Source organism: Hydra vulgaris, chromosome 04 (assembly GCF_038396675.1).
Source record: "Hydra vulgaris chromosome 04, alternate assembly HydraT2T_AEP".
Lineage (NCBI taxonomy): Eukaryota > Metazoa > Cnidaria > Hydrozoa > Anthoathecata > Hydridae > Hydra > Hydra vulgaris.
The window spans coordinates 2,573,122-2,598,569 of record NC_088923.1 but is presented as its reverse complement, the minus strand read 5'-3'; the positions used below and the strand labels follow the sequence as shown (position 1 = coordinate 2,598,569).

General features: G+C 28.3%; 1 protein-coding gene and 1 non-coding gene across 2 annotated transcripts; both read right to left on the bottom strand.

Moving 5' to 3' along the window:
* Positions 1-1,058: 1,058 nt before the first annotated feature.
* On the bottom strand, positions 1,059-25,086 carry LOC124818429 (uncharacterized). The gene is made up of 3 exons (XR_010637978.1): positions 24,888-25,086; positions 24,627-24,732; positions 1,059-1,693 (listed from the first exon to the last, which is right to left on the bottom strand). It is a non-coding gene; the product is annotated as an uncharacterized LOC124818429 (transcript).
* Positions 7,295-9,888, bottom strand: LOC136079517 (zinc finger protein 862-like). Its single transcript, XM_065795262.1, has 3 exons — positions 9,625-9,888; positions 9,175-9,454; positions 7,295-9,098 (listed from the first exon to the last, which is right to left on the bottom strand). Exons 1-3 carry the CDS (start codon positions 9,868-9,870, stop codon positions 7,360-7,362), a joined length of 2,265 nt encoding a protein of 754 aa, XP_065651334.1. The 5' UTR covers positions 9,871-9,888; the 3' UTR covers positions 7,295-7,359.
* Positions 25,087-25,448: the final 362 nt, after the last annotated feature.

Genomic DNA, 25,448 nt, shown 5'->3' with positions numbered 1-25,448 from the left:
GTAAATAACGTAATGTAAATAACGTAAATACGTAATAACGTAATAGACAATTGGATAATTTAGAGAATCTTTAGAATAATGAGAACTTGCTAAATCTGACCAAAATAAATAGTTAAAGTCTCCATGATACTTGTGAATAAATAGAAGAAGTCGTTTTTCTAAACATTCATTAATATAAATTGATGAATTGATCGCTACAGCCTTGGAAGTGCGAAACAATGGCTCGGACATACCACGGTCTGGCTGTATTTGGAAATTTCTCTTTTCCTATAAAACGAACACTTTCTGGGCATGTCTTTTTGTTGTTTGTGTAGTATCCAGAATTTCGATGCATGTTGTCCCCTGCAAAACAAAAGTATTTTTCGTCATCGATGAATAGAAGCGATTTTGCGTTATAGAGTTGGTTAACTAGTTTCCTGCTCTTTTCTTTGCCTTTATTTGTTGTTCTATAATGTATTTTGGAGTCTTTTCACGTTTTCTATATTTAATATTCATATTTTTTTAACTGATGACCAATTGTCGATTGATTTACACCGAATTTAATACCTATTTTTCTCTGACTGACCCCTTTTCGATTGTTGACAAGTCTCGTTAATTCGGCTTTCTTTTCTCTAGTCCAGGATGTTGGACGACCAGGGTGCTTTCGATCAGAAAACGATTGAACAGTTTCAAGTCTTTTTAGGTTATCATATATTGTACTTCGAGCAAATCCTTCTATTTCAAAATGATTTACGATTTCTTTTTTTTATATATTAGGTTTATTTACAAAAAACATTTTTAGTCGCTTTCGAAAAGATTCTCGTTCAGCTGCATTTAACCTCATTTTAAATAATTGTATTTCAAATAATAAAGTTTATATTTTATAGAACGTTTATGCTTACGCATAAAACCACAAAAACTAATTATTATGCTCAAATAATGAAATTAGGATTGGTCTGATAACTTCCGCATCACCCGTTACATAGTTGGACTTCCGCCCTTTTAACATTCACCGATTCAATTATATCTAACTAGCTTTTAAATTTAAGAGAACGAACGAATAAACAACTGATGTCTAATGTTAAAAGTTTTAAGACATTAAAAATTGCACAAAACAAAATATGTGCATTAAATACAACTTTTTAAAAGATATAATTAAATAATAAAACTGAAATATTTTTTTTTACCATCTCTAACTTATGAATAGAATATTTATAATATATAACCGTAACAATACATACTTTATATGGTATATCAAACATATACATGCATGAAATAGATATATAACATATGAAATATTAAAGTTTGAACTACTGAAGAAATGAAAAAATTAAAGTACTAAAAAATAGTTGTACAAGTGCATATAGCTAAACAATTCAACTAAGCACTTAAAATATGAATCAAGCACCCTGATGATACCCTGCACCTTGATATCCAAACAAATATTAAAACAAAATGTCATATAACAAAAAATATTTTCGTTTATAAATAATCAAAAAGGTTTCCAAAATTTATTTTTATTTTTCCTTCTTTAACGAATGAAAATCTATTTCGATGCATTTCCATGCATGCATTTAGCTAGCAATCAAATTCGATGAGAGCTAACATTTGAAAGAGTTAGCACATAACGGTCCCACGTTTTTCCGTCTTTTGTACCCAGGTTAAAACCATGTGTTGCTAACTCCAGTAGGTTCATTAAAACATCTTCATTTGTCTGGTAAATAAAATGTAAAGGTACAATAAAACAGAATATATATATATATATATAATATATATATATATATATATATATATATATATATATATATATATATATATACATATGTAAATTATGTTAGTGTATTTTACAAATAGAGTGCTCAATGTTCTTAAAGAACAGAGCAATAATTAATTAGTAAAAAACACTTATCTAACTTTTATCTTCGACTTGGAGTTTCACCATTGCTGGATCATCAGGAAGAGTTCTCTTCCTGATGATCCAGCAATGGTGAAACTCCAAGTCGAAGATAAAAGTTAGATAAGTGTTTTTTACTAATTAATTTATATATATATATATATATATGTATATATATATATGTATAGAGATATATATATATATATATATACATATATATGTATATATATATATATATTTATATATATATATGTGTGTGTGTGTGTGTGGATATATACACACACACACACACACACACACACACACACACACACACAAACATAAATATATATACACACACACACACACAGATTTCTTTAAATTTCTTCGAGCTGCATTTGTCGCTACTTTATCCAAGCTGGCTACACTTCCCACGAAATCGTTTATAATAGTGATGACATAAAAGTAGGCAAAATAGAAAATGCAGATCAAATTACAGATGAAGCTCATAATGATATCATAACTTTCACTTTGAAGAGCTATTATAACTTTGGAGCTGATGAAGCCTCGCTTTGAAAGTATTATTATACAATTATATTTGAAGGAAGCTGTTAATATACAATTACGATATATATATATATATATATATATATATATATATATATATATATATATATATATATATATATATATAATATATATTTATATATATATATATTTATATATATATATATTTATATATATATATATATATATATATATATATATATATATATATATATATATATATATATATATATATATATATATATATATAAATCAGGGTTCCCACTATTAAAACTGGGGCTAAAATTAAGGATTTTAAGGAGATTTAAGGTGATATTTTCCTAATATTTAAGGAGATTCGGTCGCGAACGACAATTTTATGAAGGAAAAAGTAAGGAGAATTAAGGAGAAAACAATTATATTAAAAACAGAATCTTTCTTTTTTCAATAAATTTTAAATATAAATACATAAACTATTATAAATGAATATATATATATACATATTATATATATATATATATATATATATATATATATATATATATATATATATATATATATATATATATATATATATATATATATATATATATATATATATATATATATATAGATATATAGATATATAGATATATCATCATGTATAAATATATATCATATATGTATTTACATACATATCATATATGTATATACATACATATCATATATGTATATACATAAGTTTCTTTTTTTTAACATAAAGCTTCTCTAGTGACTCTTTTTAATGCATTAGATTATAATATATCAGATTTAATGTCATGTAAATGGAAAAGGAATCATTAAATAATGACATTACATTTAGTGATATGAACTAAAAAAACATTTATATTCAAAGGCATAAACCTAAGGCTATTCTTTTTTCTGCACAGAATCCAATTTCATCAGATGACTTCTTTAAATTCTCAATTATAATGTCTGTCAAATTTAAGTATTGACAATTTCAATATCTTCCATAACTCTTCTTTTTGCTTCCATTTTCACTGTTTTTTCTACAGAGGGCTTTTGAACATTGATCATCAAAATACTTCTTTCATTGTTTACAGTAATCTAATTAATCTTTTACTTCAACTTCATGTGCCATGAACCCATGATATGTGAGGAATCTTGGATTGAAAGTAAAGAGATTATAGTGTCTGGAGACACATTGTCATTGATCAGACTTTTGGTGCTGCTAAAACCACGTTCAACTTCAGCTTGCCTGTGCGATAAAATGAGGACAATTTTGAAAATGTGCTGTAGATTTGCATACATCTTTAAATCAGTGTATTTCCACAAAAAGTAGTCCAAACAATCCATATCTTTATTAAAAGTCAAAAATACTTTTGTTATCAACGACCACACTTTTATAGGACCTGGAATATTCTCTCTTAGCTAAATCACCAAGAGAAGCTCTAATTTTCAACAACAAGCAGTAACAAAATTCATCAACAGTTTGTCAAAAAAATAATCACACTTTTCTGTGATATTCAACCATAAATGATGAGGAAATATACGCCAGACAGCGAGCAACTAGTGAAGACAAAGGGCTTTTCTCAATAATGAGTTCACATTGAGACAAGAAAAATATATATTTCCTTTTTGAACTTGTCAATTTAAACATCAGTAATCTTTCTCTTACTCTTGAGTTGCTGGAGATAATACTTCAATGAAAAACTAACATCAATTTTGCTAGTTGAAAGCCAGTTTGTGTAATTAAACAAATATACTTTTAACAAATACGTTGTAGTTTTGTCATTTAAGAGAAACATCTAATCGAACGAACTTCGCATAAAAGTTGCGTAGTAGTTCTTCAAGAGTCACTACCAGAAAAGGAGTCATTGGTTTATCAGTTTGAAAAGAAACTAGGAGAAAAAAAAATAGCAAGATTAAAAATAACATTTTGTGATTTTTTCTCAAAATTTTAAAAATAATATGAAAAGAATATCTCAGAATATTTCTATACTTTTCTAATAAAACAAAATATATTACATAAAGAGCAATAAAATTGCATCTGGATCATATATTACCTACCAAGGAATGTATTTAGACTGCCACTAATTTCTTCAAAAAACTTCGACTTTAAAGGATTTAAAACTTTGTTTATGCAAGCACTTAAATGTTCAAAGTTGGTGTTTTGCTGATTTACAAAGTCCAGGTTGCTTACTCTTTGGTAAAAACTTCCAGTAGTCAACAAGACTACTTTTGACCAAACCTCTATTGCTTTCTTGGCAACACTTTGATTTTCAACCCGTCGAATGCCACAAAATATGTAAGGAAAATCTGTTGCCTCAGCTATTCTTTCATAATCACTTGCTCTTGATAGACTTTAATGAAATATTTAGTACATTAAAGACATTAACTTCTTTAAGTTCTAATCTGTAGCTTTAGCACCAGTTTGTAAGGATTCATTGATAGTATGAAAACCACAGGCAATATCAATGAGTGTATTTAATTCATTGCTATGACATTCTTTATTGAGCATTTCTAAAAACAGTTTATTTACATTAGAGCCATCCATAGAAACCTGAGGCATTTTTTCAGCATTTAAACCAGTCATGGAGGATTTAAACATATTTAGAATATATGGGGCTGCAGCTTTTCCGATGAACTCTGAAATATAATATCTTGTACAAACAGTATTCCTCTCTTCATTCCAATAGCGCACATGTAAGTCCATTTGACCTTTCTTTACAACTTTATTGTGACATCAAAAAGACATACAAAGTTATCCAGCAGGTTAAGATCTTTTATCAGAATTTTTTTTTAATAAGGGGAAAGACCATGAGTTACAATATTGCCAGATTTTGTTTTACCACATGAAAAGTTGCTGACAAGTTTGCAATCTGAACATCAAAGCAAATTGTTTAGACTTATTCTCACATGATCTAAAAGAGTATTTGCTTTGAACAATATTTAAACACCAAATTAATTCTGCTTTTAAAACTGTTTTCTTGTGAAGCATATCTGAAATGATACATTGCTTTGATGAGGTAGGCTTCTGTGGTACTGATTGCAAAGTTTCTTTAAACAAAACAACATAACCCTCTTCAGGCAATCGCTATATGTGCTTTGCTCCTTTTGCCTGTACATCAAAGAGCCTTTATACCCATGCCTGCTAATGAGAATGACTTAAAACAAACTTTGCATCTTTCCCTAAAGTATAAATATTTAGCTGTAATTAAGTATATATATATATATATATATATATATATATATATATATATATATATATATATATATATATATATATATATATATATATATATGTATATATATATATATAGCTTTAATTAAAAAAGAGGATCAATAAATACTTATACCTTATATCATGGTGTTCACTTGTAAAGAAAACAAAATAAAATTATTTAAAGAAAAAGAAAGTTAAATACAAAAAGCCAAAAAAAAACATTAAAAAACTTACTCTATGATATATATATATATATATAACAAAAGTATAGGATTTTAACTCATCAAAGAAGTAACTATATGCTTCTATATATATATATATATATATATATATATATATATATATATATATATATATATATATATATATATATATATATATATATATATATATTATATATATATATATATAATATATATATGTTACTGTTACCCGCAGTACCAGGAATTAGCTAAATGCTAATGTTTATAATATAATTTAATATTGCAACTCTGAGTTTCATGTGTTATCAGAATCATCAGGCAAGTAGTAAAAATTTAAATTTGCTACGATTTGTTTAGTGGACGTTACGGTTTATATTTGTGTTTTAGATTGTTACGGGACGAAAATTGATTAGTAGTTAGGTTAATAATATTATTAATTTGTTTTTAGTTGGCTAATAATTGTGAAATAGTTATATGTTTAATGTTGTTTAAAAATTTTTTATGTGTTAATGTGTATTATTTGTGTGTTAAAAAATAATAAAATAAAAATAAGAAAATAAGAATTAAAATTGATATAAAAATGTACATAATATTATGAAATATATTACAAAAGCTGTGTATGTGAGTAATTTATTAGTTAGCCTAGAGATATATGGAGCAGATTAGTATAGTTATTTTTATTTATAGTTGTTAGTCAGGTTTGTAGCTAGCTTTGTAATTTTTTAATAAAAATTTATTTTCGTGGCGGCACTTTGATATAATTTCGGTTCTCTTATTTAACAGTTCTTCAGGTTTTGGATATGATATAATAGTAAATTTCTCATACAGACATAGTGGGCATCTTTTGGAAATATTTGAGTAGGGGGGTACTGATTTGAGAATAGACCATGTTAGCATAGGAGCAGGCTTGGACGGGAATGGCGTGCGATCACGCGCTTGGTTTGACCACGCATATTATATATATATTTGAAAATATAACCACGGTTGCTTTTAAGTTTTAGAAATGAATCGATAAAAAAACTGTTAAAAATAGCGTTAGAAATAACTTTTTATTGTATTTCAAGTTGATCGTTGATCTTTTTAAAAACTTTTGTATTATGTGAAGATTTTTAAATACTATTACTATTTTTTTAAACTATAATAATAAAATACGATATATAAAACATTTTCAAATAAATCGATTAGTTACTTGCAATGATTCTTAAAAGTGGACACTTTGTATTTAAAATATCCAAGAATGTTATTTGAATTTTTTTTTATTGTATAAGAAGTCGACAAAAATAGACGTCACGCTCAGTTGAACTAATAGGTAGAAGTTAGAAATTATTTGCACTCTCGCGCAGTGATTTTAAAAGTATTATAGTGTTTTATTTTTGAATGAAAATATCCGCGGAAGAGAGTTAATGATCTTTTACTTATAATTAATATTTGTTGTGACAGCCTTTATGGACGACATGCATGTATATTTTATGATAAATGTAAAAGCTCTGATTTTTTTAAATGTATTTTGTTGGATTAAAAAAAACGGAATTGAGAAGACAAATACAATAACTTTAATAGTCCGATTCAGATGTTGAGCTATATTCGTCGTCAATGGAGCTTTCGTCGGAACTATCGATTGTTTCTAGTGCAGCATCAGTGCCCTCCATTGATTCAAGGCGAACCCCCCTGCGTTTATTTAGGTATATATTGAGGGCACTATTCAAAATATCATCTTGTTCTTCTACGGTAAAATTTGGATCATTCCCGGCTATCAATATTGCGTCTTCCATTGTCTGGTTGCTCATTTTTAAACGACGATCACTTAGTATCAGGGTTAGTATACTGAAAATCCGTTCCACAGACGAGTTTGAGCAAGAAATGCACATTATTAGTTCAACAAGAAGAAGAAGGTTTGGGAAAGTTTTTCTATAATAAACAAAAATTTTCTCCCATAGCAGCGCCGTTGTAACTCCTTTATACTCTGTGTTTATTAATAATTTAAAAGCATTCCATTCAGAGAGAACCATTTCAACTTTTAATCCTGCGTATTCTAAAGGAATTTTAAATTCCCTTATTAATAAAGAGATGCTAGCATCGCCGTACATATTGTCTGCTGTCCAAAATTGGGGATCCAACCAACTCATTGATTCAAAGACCGTGTTTGACAACGAACTAAATCTATCGTCTATTAATGGTTTAATGATGTTGACTGCAGTTTTTCTAACTTCTATAGCAGCATTAATACTATCAATGTTAATGTTAGTCATATCGTAAAGCTCAATGTCAACAAATTCTGCATTTGTTTTTTTTAACTCGTGGCCATCTTTGAAATAAGAAGAAACAAGAGTAGTTGTATCATCTTTGTACTTGATTCTAAATTTTAGTAAATATGAATCAAGTATATCGTCTATTGTTTCATTATTTAATTCAACCAAGTAATCCTTAGTTAAATCTATGGCTGGTTTTACCTCGTGCACCATCAACGTTTTTTTTTCGAAAACCAATGATAACGGGCTCAATTTCTCTAAGACGTCTAAGTAACCGCAAAACATGCATAACAGTCGGTAGTCATGCAAACGTTTGGAGATTCCGAAAAGTTTAGCGCGCATTTCTGCTGTGGTATTGCGATTGACAAGTGCGTTGTCAAAGCCTACAATAATTGCAGGCCAGTTATGTACCAATCTTGTCAATCCTCGTCTTCTGTGACTAACAAAGCGCGTTCCTGATATTTTGGGCAAGGTGTAATATGTAATATTTAGTGCCTCTGCTGCTTTTTTAACTTCACTTTTTAATTTTCCAGAATTGCGAAATAAATGGAATATGGTAGTATAAAATTGATCACAATCTCTATATTGAACAATATTTCTTGCACTATCTTTAATTGCCAGTTCCAAACGGTGGTTCACGCAGTGCATTTTAACTAGCCATGTTCTGTTGTTTTTCATTTGAGTTAAGACCCCATTATACATGCCTAAGTTAACGCTAGCTCCGTCAGAAGTAGCGCTGACAAGTTTATTTTTATATGCATCTGCAGTTAAAGGAATATTTCCTGATTCATTAAAAATGCTGTCAATACCCTTTTTAATGGTATTAGCGTTCACACCACCCAAACTGTTCATCTCTAGTAAAGATACTACAAGATAAGCAGGTATGCCATCTCGTTCAACACGAACAAGAACCAACTCTTTCTCATCCTTTGTTTTTCGTGCTTGAGAGCCATCAGAAAGTATGGAGAAAAAGTTTTTCTCTTTAACAATTTTAGCAATTTTTTCTTTAATGGCATTAGCAATGCAGGAGATAAATTGACGTGCTAAATATAAATGAAAATTTATTTGATCTTTGTTAATTTCTTAAATAATATCAAATTAATTTAAAAAATGAATTACCTGCTCGATTGTGGCCTTTTCCTTCTACAAGTTGCACACCATTAAGTCTTTGGCATTTGATAAGTACTTCAAAATGACTATGGGGCATGCTTGGTTTTAAAGCCATTTCGTATGCTGTTTTTATCATCTTAAAATACGCTTCACGAATGTTTTGCTTATTATATAAAGAGTTCTGGTTATCTGGATTTATAATGTGGCCTATTCCAGTTTCTTCAGTTGGGTTTCTCTTATCGATTTCCAGCGCCAGTTTATGGATATGACCTTCAAGATGACGATCAACCTATTTTAAAAATCAAAATTTAAAAATTAAAAACTTAATATAAAGACAAATTTATAAATTATCGCGGGAAAAATATTGTACTAAATATTTGTGAATAAAGTAAGTAAAAACTTAGTTGAAATTATTTACTGTATTTGCAAATTCAAATGAGCTTTTAATTTTAATCTTACCTGATGTTTTGTTACCACACTAGTTCCCTCAATAAACGCCTTCAAAGAACCAACCATTACTCCTCTAACTGAACGATCACTTAAAATAGCAAACTTGTTTCTTGCGCAAACCTTACACCATATTTTGATAACTAATCCGTTTTCTTCAGTGTAACCGATAAATTCCTCTTTCCCCCACAACAGAAATGTTTTTAAGCTCTTTGATATTGGCTTATTAAATTTAATTATTTTTGCCGCCGATGCCATTTTTAAAACCTTCAATACTTAAACTAATATTTAATTTTTAATCTGTACAAATCTTCCACTCGCTGCGAAACGCTTTAATAACCTAATTTCTTTTGTTTATGAAATTATAACATTGCATTGTAATAATGTAATAATTGAAAGAATTCGCTTAATAAGAACTATTTCTAATTGCTTTTTTTTTTTACTAATCATTGCTTGAAACGATTGAAAATTACTATTTTAAAAAGACTTAGTTATTAAATAGATTTAGTTATTAAATATTTGGTATATATATATATATATATATATATATATATATATATATATATATATATATATATATATATATATATATATATATATATATATATATATATATATATATATATATATATATATATATATATATGTATATAATTAAATAATATATATAATACTCTTGTTTATTTATTAAATGGTCGTTAAAAGTGATTTGTAAACGCGTTTCTGAAACTTTTATAAAACATCACAGAAGATAAAAGTTAATTATTTGAAACGCAAAAACGTAACTTAAAATAACTATCGCCTCGAGTTCGATTTTTTATAGTTTAGTTAAAGTTTTTTTTATCTTTTTCGTTAATATTCTTTTTTTTTTTTATATTTATTTAATGTTTCTTTTAATTTAGTTTTGTTAATATTTTTTTAACGCATTTCTCAACTGCTTTAAAAAAACCTAACTTCATATTGTCAAAAACGTCAAAGCAACCGTGGTCAAATTATATAAATTTTTTTTTATGTGTGTGGTCAAACAAAGCGCGTAATCGCACGCCATTCCCGTCCAAGCCTGCATAGGAGTTTCATTAAAATTGTTTTTTAAATCCCAGACATAGTTTGATAGAGCAGTCGAATTTTTGTATTTAATATTGTTGAATGATGATTTGTGGTTGTTGTATCTGGTTTTCCACTCACCTTCCGTTAATATATCCGTAATTTCGTAAATATATATATATATATATATATATATATATATATATATATATATATATATATATATATATATATATATATATATATATATATATATATATATATAAACATACTATAGTCAATCCATATGTTAGGTCGAAGTGTCCTAATATAATTTTTGTGCATCATTTCTTAGAAAAAGAAAAAAAAACAAGGAACAATGAATGAAAAATTGCTACCCCATGCCAAACTCTCAGGTAATGTAGCATCACTCTGTTGCGGGTCAGGCTATTTGATAGTCAATGTACGTATTGAAACCCCAGCAACTTCCTGTTTATTTATGAAGTCATCCGCATGCATCAAATGCTGCACTTATACATGTGTGTGTGTGTGCGCGTGTGTGTGTGTCTATATATATATATATATACATATATATATATATATATATATATATATATATATATATATATATATATATATATATATATATATAAATATATATATATATATATACATATATAATTTAATGTTAAGTTGGCTTAATAGAATTATAGATTAGTTAGATCAATAGAAAACACATTTTTTTCGTATTTTAGAAAATTAAAACAAAACAATTAGATGTATATAAATCATTTACAATTGTTTTTGCTACTATTTAACTTGATAGTTTATATTTATAAATATGAAAATACAAAGAAAATACATAAAAACTAATATTTATTAGAAAATTTAAGATGTTATTGGGGTGAAACACATCACAGTTCCCAAGCTCCTTTTTGGTCATACTCTTAGTCAAGTTTTTCTAGACTTTTTAACTACAAAAAGTAGATTCTGAAAATGATCTTTATCTCTAGTACCTGAAATAAAATCTTTAATGAGCTTAATGTTTCTTTCTGCACCATTATTTGCAACAAATATGTTTTTGATCTATACAATAAAATCTAGCAACTGATGCAAATGGTTAAAAACATCTATAGTATTAAAACTATTATTGAGCCATTCTTTTATACTTGCTCTTGATATTTTAAAATGTTTGAAGAGAAGGGAGCTTTGCTCGGAAACCAGCTCAGGTAGCTCTGTGGTTTCTCCAATTTGTACATTTGATGGCTTACAACGCTGAACTTCATTTGGCTTTCTAAACTCAATCAGAGCTAACAGCATTTTTAGCTTTGTTTCAGAAGGAAATTCTTTATCACCAAAGGACAAAACATAGAGTTGTGGAGTTTATTACCACATATGGCATCCCATGCTGAGAAGCAAATCATTTCCAATCTTCTTACTGACTTTTCTCAATGCATAGGCTGTCTGGATAGCTTTCAAATCATTGTAGGGAGCCAGAAACCCTAAAAAAACTTTTCAAAAACCATGGGACATAGCAAATTGCAATAAACAAACTTGCATCCTTCAACTAGAGTACTTCTTTTTCTGTCAAGATATTACTGATATCTTTGGTCATATAAAGAGTCAGGATATAGATCACATCTGCTAAAAACCATGCCTAATGGCAAGTACCATGTTGATGGAACTTAAAATTTTGTACTTCCACTCAAAGGAAGGAGGCAAGCTTACAAACTATACCATAACCATTCCTTGAAAACACTATATCAGTAGTTGCATTAGTCAAAAGTGTCTTAGTTTCATCTGCAACAGTGCAAAGAACAGAGCCGATCTTCAGATTATCTCTTTGTGAGTTCAATTTATATAAATTTTTCACTTCATTAACTTTCTTGCAGACTTCAGTCCATTTGTTCTTTAGCTTGACATAAAGAGTTCTTCCTGGACCTTTAGTTTTCTCACCCGTAAGAGCAGCCATGTAGTGAGATACATGTACTTCATGTAATGTGTCTACACAGCAGGCTTGGTCGGGAAGCGGGAGGGATCGCTCTTGAATACTGACCACGGAAATAATATTTAGTTGCAAAAAACTGGCCAGATTATTTAGTCGTTTTGAGAACATTTCAAAAAACAAAAAAAAAAGTGCAAAAAATTACTGGACCGATGGGAAACAATTACAAAAAAAAAAAACTAAAAAAAGAAAATAACTTTTAGCGCAAAAAAACTTAAAGTAAAATAAATTATGTTTAGAACAAATATTTTAGAAACATCGCTCTTTTATAATTTTATTTATAAAATCAAGCAACATTTTTTATATAAAGTAACATCCTACGATTGCTTAATAAGGAAACAAATGTTCTTTTCTTTATCAAAGAGTATAATATAATCTTTATTTATATACTTATGTCTTGTTTCCAATCCTGGATTACAAAAAGTTAGTGTTAGAGGGGGTTAAAGCTCCATGACCCACAATGTTAGGGGCCCCAAAATAGTCAAGAAGACCTTTTTTATTAGTCATTTTTACGCTGTGGCACATAAAAAAGACCTCAAAAATAAAAATAGCCTAGGGCCCTGAAAAGTCCGACAACATTTTAATAAAACTAACTCTAACGCTTTAGTTTTATTTAAGCTAAAATATTTTATAAATAAACAATTTAGTTATAATAACTATTTTATGCTTCACGTAGTTTGAAAAGTTTACATATTTGAAACAATTCTTCTTAGTATAATGAACAAATGAAATAAATAAATCATTGAGTTGTAGAAATTAAATTAACTAGATAAAAATTAACTAAAAAGGTTAAAAATACTTTATGAAGAGGAAGCGGAACTGCTTCACAATACCACTGATGATGTTTAGTGAGTGGACTTTTTAATTTTAGTTAGTATTTAAAACAGAAAAAGTAACTTTAAGTTTAAGTATAACGAGTTTGTAAGAATGGCAACTGAACCAAAATTAGTTAGGGTAAGTAAACCAATATCAAAGAACTTAAAAACTTTTCTTTTTTGGGGGAAAAAATCAGTTATCGGGTACACAAAAGTAAATGGATTAGTTATTAAAATATGGTGTAAGATTTGTGCTAGGTACAAAACAGCTATATTAAAAGATACTTTAGTTAAAGGAGCGTTGAATTATTCGTTTAGTGAGGGAACTTGTTTGGTGACAAAACATCAGGTAAAATTAAAATGATTTACTTTTTAATTTGTCAGTCCAGGAAACAATTTTAGCATAATTTTTACTTATATATAGTTATTTTACTACGTTTCATTAAAAGTATTTTGTATGAAGTATTATATAATGTGCCGTGAATTTATCTTATAAGTTATTACATTGCAAAGAGAACCAACCTTTTATTAAATTTTAATCGTGAATTTTTTTGATAATAAAAAAGGTTGATCGCAATCTTAAAGGGCAATGTCAAAGGTTGGCAGTACAAATTGAAAATGGGTACTCTGAAGATCCTAGAAGTAGTCAAGTCATCAATCTTGATATAGAAAACTCAGTACCACATAACAGCCGCGATGCGTTATCAAAGATGTTAAGAACTGCCTATGAAATGGCTCTAAAACCGAGCATGCCACATAGCCATTTCGAGATGCTGATAAAATGTCAAAGAATTAATGGTGTACTTCTTTTAGAAAGAAAATGCAACAATAAAGCAGGTTATCGATTTTTTTATAACCTTTACAATCATTTTTTTTTCTAAATAATTTTTACTTTTTTTACAACATTTTATTTAACTTTCTTGTCGGTTTGTTTATTTATTATTTTTTTGGTGTCCGTGCAAAACAAACACAAGGTCAGCGTAATAATAAAAGTAATCGTTTAAAAAGTAACTAAATGATATACAACCTGAAATATCCATTAAAGTCAATGACTGAAAATGTTGGGCAGCTAAGTATAACTCGTTCCTATTGGCGCCCAATATTTTCAGTCATTGACTTTAATGGGTATTTCAAGTTGAGTGCGTACACAAAGTCTTTGGGTCCGGTAAAATCGTTTATTTTTTACTTTTTAGTCCATTTTCAAAATGTTGTTTTTAAAAATTTCTTTTTAATATATTTTTTATTCAAATTTCTTTTTTTAGCACATGAATATATCTCCTGCATTGCCAGTGCTGTAAAAGAAAAAGTTGCTAAAATCATCAATGATAAAAGTTTTTTCTCCATTCTCTCCGATGGCTAGAAAAACGAAGGATGAAAAAGAGTTAATTCTTGTACGTGTTGAGTGCGAGGGGAACCCTGCTTACTAGGGCATGGAATTATTACCGTTTTTCATAATTACCGGTAACAGTAAAACCCCGGTTTTTGCCATTTTTATTACTGGTAAAACCGGTAATTTAAAGTTTTTTCAAAGGAATAAAAAAAGGCTTGAAATGCAGCAAACCGACTTATAATTAACACAGATTTATATCACATAAAGTTAATCTCATATTAAGCTCAAAACAATACATCCACTTTCAGATATTACAGTTAAATATCACAAAAAAAGAGCTTAAACAGTTTAAATAAACTCAAATTCTATAGATTGACTGATATAACATTTAACACAGTTGTTAGGCATTCAATACAGAAATTACTGCTGATTGCTGAGCTTTTTTCAACAGAAAATAAGCTCGTAAAATGCATAAGGCATCAAGAGTATTATCATTCAAGCTTGATCTGAGTTTTGTAACAAAAAGACCACTGGCTGAGAAAGAACATTCAGCTTCAACACTAGTTACTGGTATACCCATCAATGCATTAAACAGCATTTCTGAGTTGTTTGTGCGAGTTTTTTCAGCTCAAAAACGGCCATTTCCTTCAAGAATGATTTGGAACTGGTGCCCACTCTCATCCTCTTTGAACTAGAGGGACACTTCAGAGCATCCTTGATAGACTGTTCCAATTGTTCTGCCAAGGAAGATTGTCCTTCATCAATATTGGGTATTTCTTGACATTCTTCTTCCGATTTATCTTCATCTTTGTAGCTTTCCTCAAACAGACGACAGAATAATTTGGCAGCAGTAATTGCAAGGGCATTTCGTTTCATTTGTGGAGTGTCAAAGACATCCAAAATTTGCCCTTGCTTGTCCAAGGCCTCTGAATCGTTTAAATAAATCAATAGATTTATTATATCAGGATTTCTTCTTTCCTTTATTCTTTTGACTAACATTTCTAGTAACTCTTTGCTGAAAGTTGAATTCTGCATGATCAATTTAAGGCAAATAAACTTCAGAATCTGATCACTTAAAATCAATGTTGCATCTCGTCTACATAAAGCTTCTGTTCCCACTTTTACTGGTTCTAGGGCTGCAATCAATTCTTCAAGTGTGTTAAATTCTTCATCGGAGAAGCTTATTTCACTAAAAATTTCGATCAAGAACATCTTGATTGGCTTCTTTAGCTTAACAAATCGAGACATCATGTCCTCCAAACTGTTCCACCTAGTTTTTGAGTCAAGTATAAGTGATAATTCTTTTTTAAACTCAGCTAGAATGTGTTTTTGAAGAATAGCATCGTTTTTGACAGGGGACTTGCGAAACAGCTGTATACAAAATCTTACTTTTGAAATAATGTGTCTCAGATCTTGATGGACTTCAGGGGGTTGATCATCTTCAATTACTACCTGAAAGTGTCAGTAATTAAGATGATTTTTTTTTTTTAAATAATCTTATTTAGATGCCTAATACTTCTGAATAATTATATATAATACTTACCTGTAATCCAATACCATCTTCGTCTTCATAATCGCTGTCATCAGAGATGGAAATATCATCAAGCGCAAAATCTATTTCTTCTTCGAGATGACTTCTTGGACTGGAGTTGTTTTGTATAAAACATCACAGACTGCTAAGTGGATGCCATGTGCCAAGCGCAATTGATGGGTTGGTAAAATAGCTTTTCCGAATTTTTTCATTACAGCAGCTCCATCAGTTGTAGCTGCCACAATAGAGTCCAGGCAAATTCCAAATTCTTTCAGCTTTTCTCAAACAATGGTCACAGCTTTATCCGCTGGCATTGAGTCAAAAATTCTTACCATTCCCAAATTCCAATGCCAATTCTTGACATTGATATCAATAAACCTTCTGTTACAAGATGATGTGTATTCATCAAGAGTAATGCTAAAACAAACTTTGTCTTTCTTCATTTCTTCAAACTGCTTTTTTTAAATATCTTTAACCTCAAGACAGTGCTTCATAATAATTGCTTTGATCAATTTTGCATCCAATGCCGCTCTTGAACGTTGACATTTTGCCAGTACTCGAATTGGTAATCCATCAATGGCGAATAACTCGGACAAGACAACTGCCAAGGAATCTTTTTGGGTCACGAAGAAGTGATCAATTTTTCCAACTTTTTGTTCAACTTTGGCTGATACTTGTTTCATAGCATCGGCCTCGATATGATGCATTAATTTGAGATGAGATCTCATACCACTGGTAGATCCACTTTTGCACTTGATTTCTTTGCTACAAGTTTTGCACTTCGCCAGCTGCAGATCCTTGCTGTGTAAGAAGTGCTTTTATACCTTAGAATTATTTTTTCTTGCAACGAAGGTCACCTTCGTGTTTATTGCTTTTTCATCAAAGAACTGCTTTCTCTCACTGAGTTGCGTCTTTTAGGAGTTGCCAAATTAAAATGAAAGCAAAATACCAAATTATTTAATTAACAAAATATCATTTTTAAAACCGCGGTAATAGATTGAAAAAAAACCGGTAACGGTAATTTTTGGGAATAAAAATTACCGGTAAAAACCGGTTTCTCATTACCGGTTTCCATGCCCTACTGCTTACTTTGTAGTATCTTTACTTGATATGAACAAATTGGGTGGTATGAGTGCTAATGCTATTTAAAATGCCATTGACAGCATTTTTAATGAATCAGGTAATATTTTCCTTTAACTGCGGCAGCTTACAAATCCAAACTTGTCAGCGCGATGGCCGACGGAGCAAGCACCAATTTTGGAATCTATAATGGAGTGTTAACACAACTAAAAATTGATAGAATGTGGTTGATTAAAGTTCACTGCGTAAACCATCATTTAGAATTAGCTATAAAAGGTGCTGTAAAAGATATATCGCAGTTTAAAGAGTGTGAGCGCTTTTATATTTCTATTTTTAATTTATTTTGCAATTCTGGCAAATTTAAAAGCGCGGTTAAAAAAGCTGCTGAGGTTTTAAACATTACATACTACACCTTGCCTAAAATATCGGGAACGCACTTTATAAGTCACAGGAGACGCGGCTTTACAAGAATATTACATAACTAGCCTTCGCTTATAGTGGGTTTCGAAAACGTTCTTGCAGATAGCGACACCACAGCAGATATGCGAGCTAAGATTTCTGGGATATCCAAACGGTTGCACGAATACAGACTATTATGTATAGTTTGCAGTTATTTGGATATTTTAAAAAAATTATCTCCGTTATCATTAGTTTTCGAAAAGAAATTGTTAATGGTGAATGAATTAAAACCAGCAGTGGATGTAACTAAGGCTAGCTTAGACAAATTAAGCAATGAAGGTATCGATGATATTATTGATTCATATTTACTAAAGTTTAGAATCAATGAAAAAGATGGTACAACTAATCTTGTTTCTTCATATTTCAAAAAAGGCCGCGAATTGAAAAAATCGAATCCAGAGTTCGTTGAGATTGAGCTCGACAATATTACTAATCTTAACTTGGAATGTCTTAGTTCTGCCATTAAATTAAGATAATCAGCAATCGACACCATTTTGCCATTGATAAATGATAGATTTCGTGTGCTGTTGAATCCCATATTCGAATCAATGGATTGGTTAGATCCAAAATTATGGACAGCAGACAGCATGTATGGTGATGCCAGCATCTCTTTATTACTAAAGGAACTCTTTTACCCTCTAGAGGCTGCAGGAATAGATTTTAAAATGGTTCTTCTGGAATGGAAAGCTGCAAAACTAGTAATAAATACTCAGTACACTATTGCACTCTCACCACTAGAAATGTGACAGAAGTTTTTTCTTTATCATAGAATCAAGTCCAAACTTTTGTCTTCTAGTTGAACTTATGATGTGTATTTCTGGCTCTAATTCCACTGTCAAACGCATTTTCAATATTTTGACTGTAATACTGACGATCGGCGTATAAAGATTAACCACTCAACAATGGAAGACTCTATAATCATAGCAGGAAATGACCAGAATTTTACTTACCAAGAACGAGAAGATATTTTGAGTTGCGCTGTGGATATCTACTTAAGTAAGCAAAGAGTTTATCGCCTTGATTCAGCTAATGCTAACAATGTCACTGATTATAGTAGCGAAGAAAGCTGCTACAGTAACGATTTTAGTTCTACATCTGAATCGGACGGATAAACATTTTATTTTAAAACTTTTTACTCGTAAGTAACTATGTATGAAATTATGTTTGTGTTTTGTTGCGTATGCTTTTGTTTCACTCGTGAAAGTTTGTGTTGTCTCGACTTCTGGCGCGGTGTTGATCCACTCGTAAGTCACTTTATGTAAGTAACTATATTTTGTGTTTTGTGTATGCTTTTGTTTTGTTCATGTATATTTGTGTTCTGTCTCGACCTCTGGCGCGGTGCTAATCCACTCGTAAGTCACTTTATGTATGTAATTATGTTTGTGTTGTGAAACAATATTGTCTAATGTTGGATATAGCTCCTTAACTTGTAGTTTTGTTGAGCTCTCTCCTTATAGGATGCGCCATTGCTGTTTGCCCGCTACTCTGTAGTTTGTGCACAAAACAGTTTTCTAGTTTTATTGCTTAGATTTAGTCCCATAAAATCATTACATAACTGAAGAGTCCCAGAGGACGAAACAATATTGTTTGTTACTCTCGAGTCCTTATACAAGTGGGATGGGAATAAAAGGGTGGGTGGAAATTTTAGTCTGAAAGTTTCAATATTTATCAGTTACTAGAATGTTTTTTAACTCGTAAGGCCAATTTTCACTTGAATTTTTTTTAGTTTTGATATATAATTTTTTTGTTGATAACAAATAGATTAATAAACGAGGGGGGGGGGGTGGCTAAATGAGCTTAGGGGAGATGAATAAATTTTCTAAAAATTAATTTATAAACATCCGCCCCACCCACTTCTATTAAGTATTCGAGAGTACATATATATATATATATATATATATATATATATATATATTATATATATATATATATATATATATATATATATATATATATATATATATATATATATATATATATATTTATATATATATATATATATATATATATATATATATATATATATATATATATATATATATATATATATACATATATATATATAATATATATATATATATATAAATATATATATTAATATATAAATATATATATATATATATATATATATATATATATATATATATATATATATATATATATATATATATATATATATATGTATTTGTGTCCTGTCATGACCTCTGGCGTGGTGCTTGTTCATCCGTGATTCACTTTGTATGCATGTTTGTGTTTAGTAACCAGAAACTTCTTATATGTTTATTTCATAACTAGTTTTATTAACTTTGATGATTATTAATAATTTCATTGAAAATGCAATTATTATTGAAAGTCTTTGTTTAAAAAATAAATCGTAAAAACTGCTTTAAAAGATTACATTAGAATAAAAACAGATACACAAAATTACATTTACATAAAAAATACATAACTTTTAAATAAAAAATAAGAATATACTAATAAAATCTATAATTTATAATAAACTTTCAAAATTTTGATAATTTAAAAAATATATATTATAAAATATTTATTTTTGTAAACAAATAATAATAGTTTAAAAGAATTACGACTTTGCAGATATGGCTCCAAGAATGAACCATATTATTAAAATAATAGTTCGTTTGATAATGTATTGATCAATTTAAAAAATATTTCAACAGAATGCTCTAGAACTTTTTTTTGCTTAGTCAGCATATTTTTAAACCAACAGAATTAGTTTGTTTGTAAATTTGGCGGGTTTTTAGTGTTTGCTTTTTATTCTTCCGCACCGAGATATTTAAGAACACTAGTTTAATTATGTTTCCATGTATGTCTGTAAAATGAAAATTTTTTGTTTTACAGACATATATAAAGTTAAATGTTCTCAAAACGACTACAAAACCTGGCCAGCTTTTCGCAATTAAATATTATTTCCCTGGTCAGTATTCAAAAGCGATCGCTCCCGCTTCCCGACCAAGCCTGACACAGTGAGATACATGTACTTCATGTAATGTGTCTCCTACACATTATCCACAACATTAGTAATTTCAAAATATCTGTAAGAATTTGGACTGCTCCATTGACTTGTATTGTCTGTATTGCTTGCAGTTGTATTACAGCATATACCAATGATCTGTTCTTTACACCCATAATATTCTAAAAGATTGTGCACTTGTTCTGCTTGGTCAACTCCCTCTGAAGAGGGACATTGAACAACACCTAAAAGATGGTCTTCCATGGTATCATCATCCTGAGAGCTCACTGAGACTGCAAGTTACTCAATTTTTTGAATAATGTTAAGCCCAGTGGTAAATTCCAACAGTTTGGTATCAAAATGAAGAATAAGCTGCCAGCCTTTAAGGTGATTCGTTATTGAAATCCACTCCAAGTCTCCTTCAAGTTCTATACATTTAAACTCTTTTCTATGAAGTGTGCTTCGTGAAAGCAGTATATCATTAATTTATATACCTCCAGCATTAAATACTTCACTTAAAATTGCCAGATGAGGTCATTTACCAACATTAAACCTTGTTGCTGGAATAGCAGTACATTCAATGAGCTTTTTTAACATTCACTGCTAGATTTATCTCATCTCCAGAATGTTAACTAGGTATCATTTTATAATATTTTTCTATTTATAATTATATACTTTTCAATAAAACAGCTTTAGTTTGAAAATAACAGCTATGTTATTAAAATAATACTATACCTGCATTTCCAACCTTTACCCAGGAAATCTTCCTCCTTGCAGAGTCCTCCTTTGACTTTTTTTTCCTCACTGCTGAGTTGAATCTCTTCTGTCATGGAGTCATGTAACAAAACATCATTGATATCTTTTAAGTTTTTCTGTCTCACTAACTCTTTACGTCTCAACTTATCTAGCTTGTTATTTCTCCTATTTGCATCCAGTACTCTCCTACTGTAGTCTCCATCAACTTTTGTATCCAAATATATTTTCCTATTCAACTTCTGGTCTTCATAAAAACTAAAAAACATTGAAACCTATGAAGACATTTTTTATAAGTAAATTAATAATTGTTTTAGTTTTTCTTGCAAGATGACCAAACCATGGAAAGAGTTAAACATAAATATTTGAAAAGAAATAATATGCTATTACTTAAGTTATTTTAAATCAGAAAGAAAATCTCACCACTCAAAAAAGTGTTATTTAATGAACTTACTTTATATCTTCAAGCTTGGCATCATCTGTTCTCAATCTATCAACAATAATAACTTTTTCAAAATTCTTAGTTGAGGTGCCAAAAAGCTGATAGGATTCTGTGAGAAAATCTTTCTCTAACTAAAACAGCAGTTTTGATTGTTTATCAAGACTGCTGTCCCAGTTTAGAGAAGACAACTTAATCAATTTCTTGTATTTTCAATTAAGTTTAATGATTTTGATCTTTATATTGTACCCAGAAAGTTCATGCCAAACCCAGCATTATCCCAAATTTTTTTAATCCTAGTTACCAAGCAAGAATTATCATGATCTGCACAAACATTATTTTCACAAACAAAATTCTTGGATATTTCAATTTGCAACCAACATTAGTAGAAGTGGGTTTGTATTTAACCTGTGACTCACGAAGGATAAATTGATAGTAACTTAGAATATCACCATTAGATGGAACCTGTCTCTGAGGTAAATCCCTCAGTAGGTACTTCAGTAGGTAAATGTACCTCAACCTTTCTGTATTTTTCCTTTTTTTTTTTTAATTCTCTCCCATTATTATCCTTTTTTTAGCTGTTCTACCCATTTCTATATCAATTTCGAAATAATCAGTTTTTTAACTAGATTTATACTATATTTTACACTTGCATCGAAAATCTATGAAGTCGTTATTCCCTCTCATATCATATTTTATCTAAGTTTACCGCTACGGCTTTTATAACTGTTTACAAAATAATTCCTTTGTGCACAAATTATAATTTCTTTGTGCGCAAATAATTCCATTTAGAAATTTTTTCCTTCAAAAAAATGTGGTAGTTATTTAGGGACCTATAGAAGAGGAATCAGTTGAGAGCACATTAAAACAAAATAAAAAAGTGTTTTTTCCAAAACTTCTCAGCACAAAATGTGAAAATATTTTTAAAAATAATACAATTTTTAAATTTTTATTTAAAACATTTTATTATTTAAATTTAAGACATGTTTTGACTATATACAGTCATCATCATTCAAAATATATTTGTTAAAAACAGTATAAAATTTAGTATATAATTGTAACAATAAACATATTAAAAGCCATTCAATTGTTAACAAACTTCCTATATATACAAAAAAATTATTAAAAATCATTTAACAAATGTCAAAATGTAAAATAAGAACCAGTAAATTATTTTAATCCGTAAGAGTTATTTTAACATGATTTACTTGTTTATTCATATCAGGTTTTTAACATATATATTTTAACTGATGATGGCAATATCTGCAGCTATTTTTCAAAACGTCTCAAGATACTTATTACATATTTCAAGAAAAACATAATTAAAAAAAATTATTAGGAGAAACTCTTTGTAAAACGTTTTTTGAAAGTAATAATTTTTATAAATTTTTTCATCATTTTTTGAAAATATTTATCCAATAATGTTTGTATGCATCTAAACTAGATTTTTGTAATGTCACATTTTTAGATATATATTTTTTATTTCAACAGATTAGATGTTTATATATTTATGAATTAGCCTAAAATCATTCATTTGTCTTCCTGTATATTGAAATTTCATTCAATTATTTTAAGTTTAGGAATTATAGTTGATTATATGCTGTGTTACTTACGGGACACAAAAAAACATTGCATTAAACCTGTTGTTTTCAGTTGAATATTTCAAGCCTAATATTTAATCTACATAAACAGACTTCTTAAATTTAATGAAGTAGATATTATTCCGCATAAAATTATTCAAAAGATTGTTTTAGCTATTTGTTTATATCTTAAATCAAATTAGTTATCATTACTTACAGGGACAATTCTACGCTTTCATCAAAATGCAGTTTAGCTACCATTTATATAAAAAGTATGACGTATGACTTCAATTTGAAATTTAAAACAAAAAATAACACAAATAACATTATTAAATCAAAATTTAAAATCTTTAAACATATGGCAACCCAATGATTACTTGATTTTTGTTTGAAAATATTTAGTCATTTTATTGAAATAACTCACTTGAGCATGGAATTGCCTATATATATATATATATATATATATATATATATATATATATATATATATATATATATATATATATATATATATATATATATATATATATATATATATATATATATATATTCATATATACATATATATGTATATATATATATATATATATATATATATATATATATATATATATATATATATATATATATATTTATATATATATATATATATATATATATATATATACATATATATATATATATGAATATATATATATATATATATATATATAAATTTATAAACAAAGTAAATACAACTTGATATGGTACTAACAGTTTCATACCTAAAGGCAATCACCAGGCATGTAATACAAAATTATATATATATATATATATATATATATATATATATATATATATATATATATATATATATATATATATATATATATATATATATATATATATATATATATATGTATATATCAAATCTTTAATGATTTTAGGATTTTAGCTATAATTTTAATAAATTTTATTTTATATTAATATATATTATTTTATTATGCAATTGGTTTTTTATAAAATAAAAAAATAAAAAATCCATATACCTGATAATTCCACAAGTTGATTGTAGAATGCAAAAAAATAACTCCAACAACAAAACACAAAACAAACAAAAAGAAAAAGTGTGTAAATACAAAGCGATCAGTGTTTCTAAAACAAAAATTTGTATCACAACTTTATACTATATGAAACATATGTAAAAATTTTATTAGATTTTATTTTTTAGAATATAGAATAAATACATTTAAACTAATATGTATTTTTAAATTTATAATATGTAAGGTTTTTTAATTATAGACACATACAAATTTCTCAACGTTGAAGTTGCAGTGAGATGAGAAGATTTTTTTTCATCCTTGAGAGTGATTTCAGTCATGATTAAACGGCATTGAGGTTACATGGAGATTTTTTTTTGAATAGGATTACCGTACTTTTGATTCAATATATTTTTCTAACAAAAGTTTTGTCTTAATTATAAAAGCTTTCTTGTTTATGTTGTTGACTTTGAAATACAGTAATGATATTATTGGATTTGAAAATCAAAAACATAAATAAGAAAGTTTTTATTATTAATATATAATACAAAAATACACTAAAATGAGTACTTTATTTTATTTCAACATGCAAAAACATTATAATTTTAAACAGCATTTTACAAGTTCTCTAATGAATTGCTAATCAATATGTTTCGATTTAAATTATGAATTAAAGAATATTTCCGAACAAGATCAATAAACATAAAAAAACTCATGAATTTATACAAAAGTACGTTATGATATTATGATATTTGCTCTTTGAGAAAAACGCCGCATCCTTGAAATTTCAAAGAATTGCTAATTAATTACGCTTAACGCGGTGTTCTATAA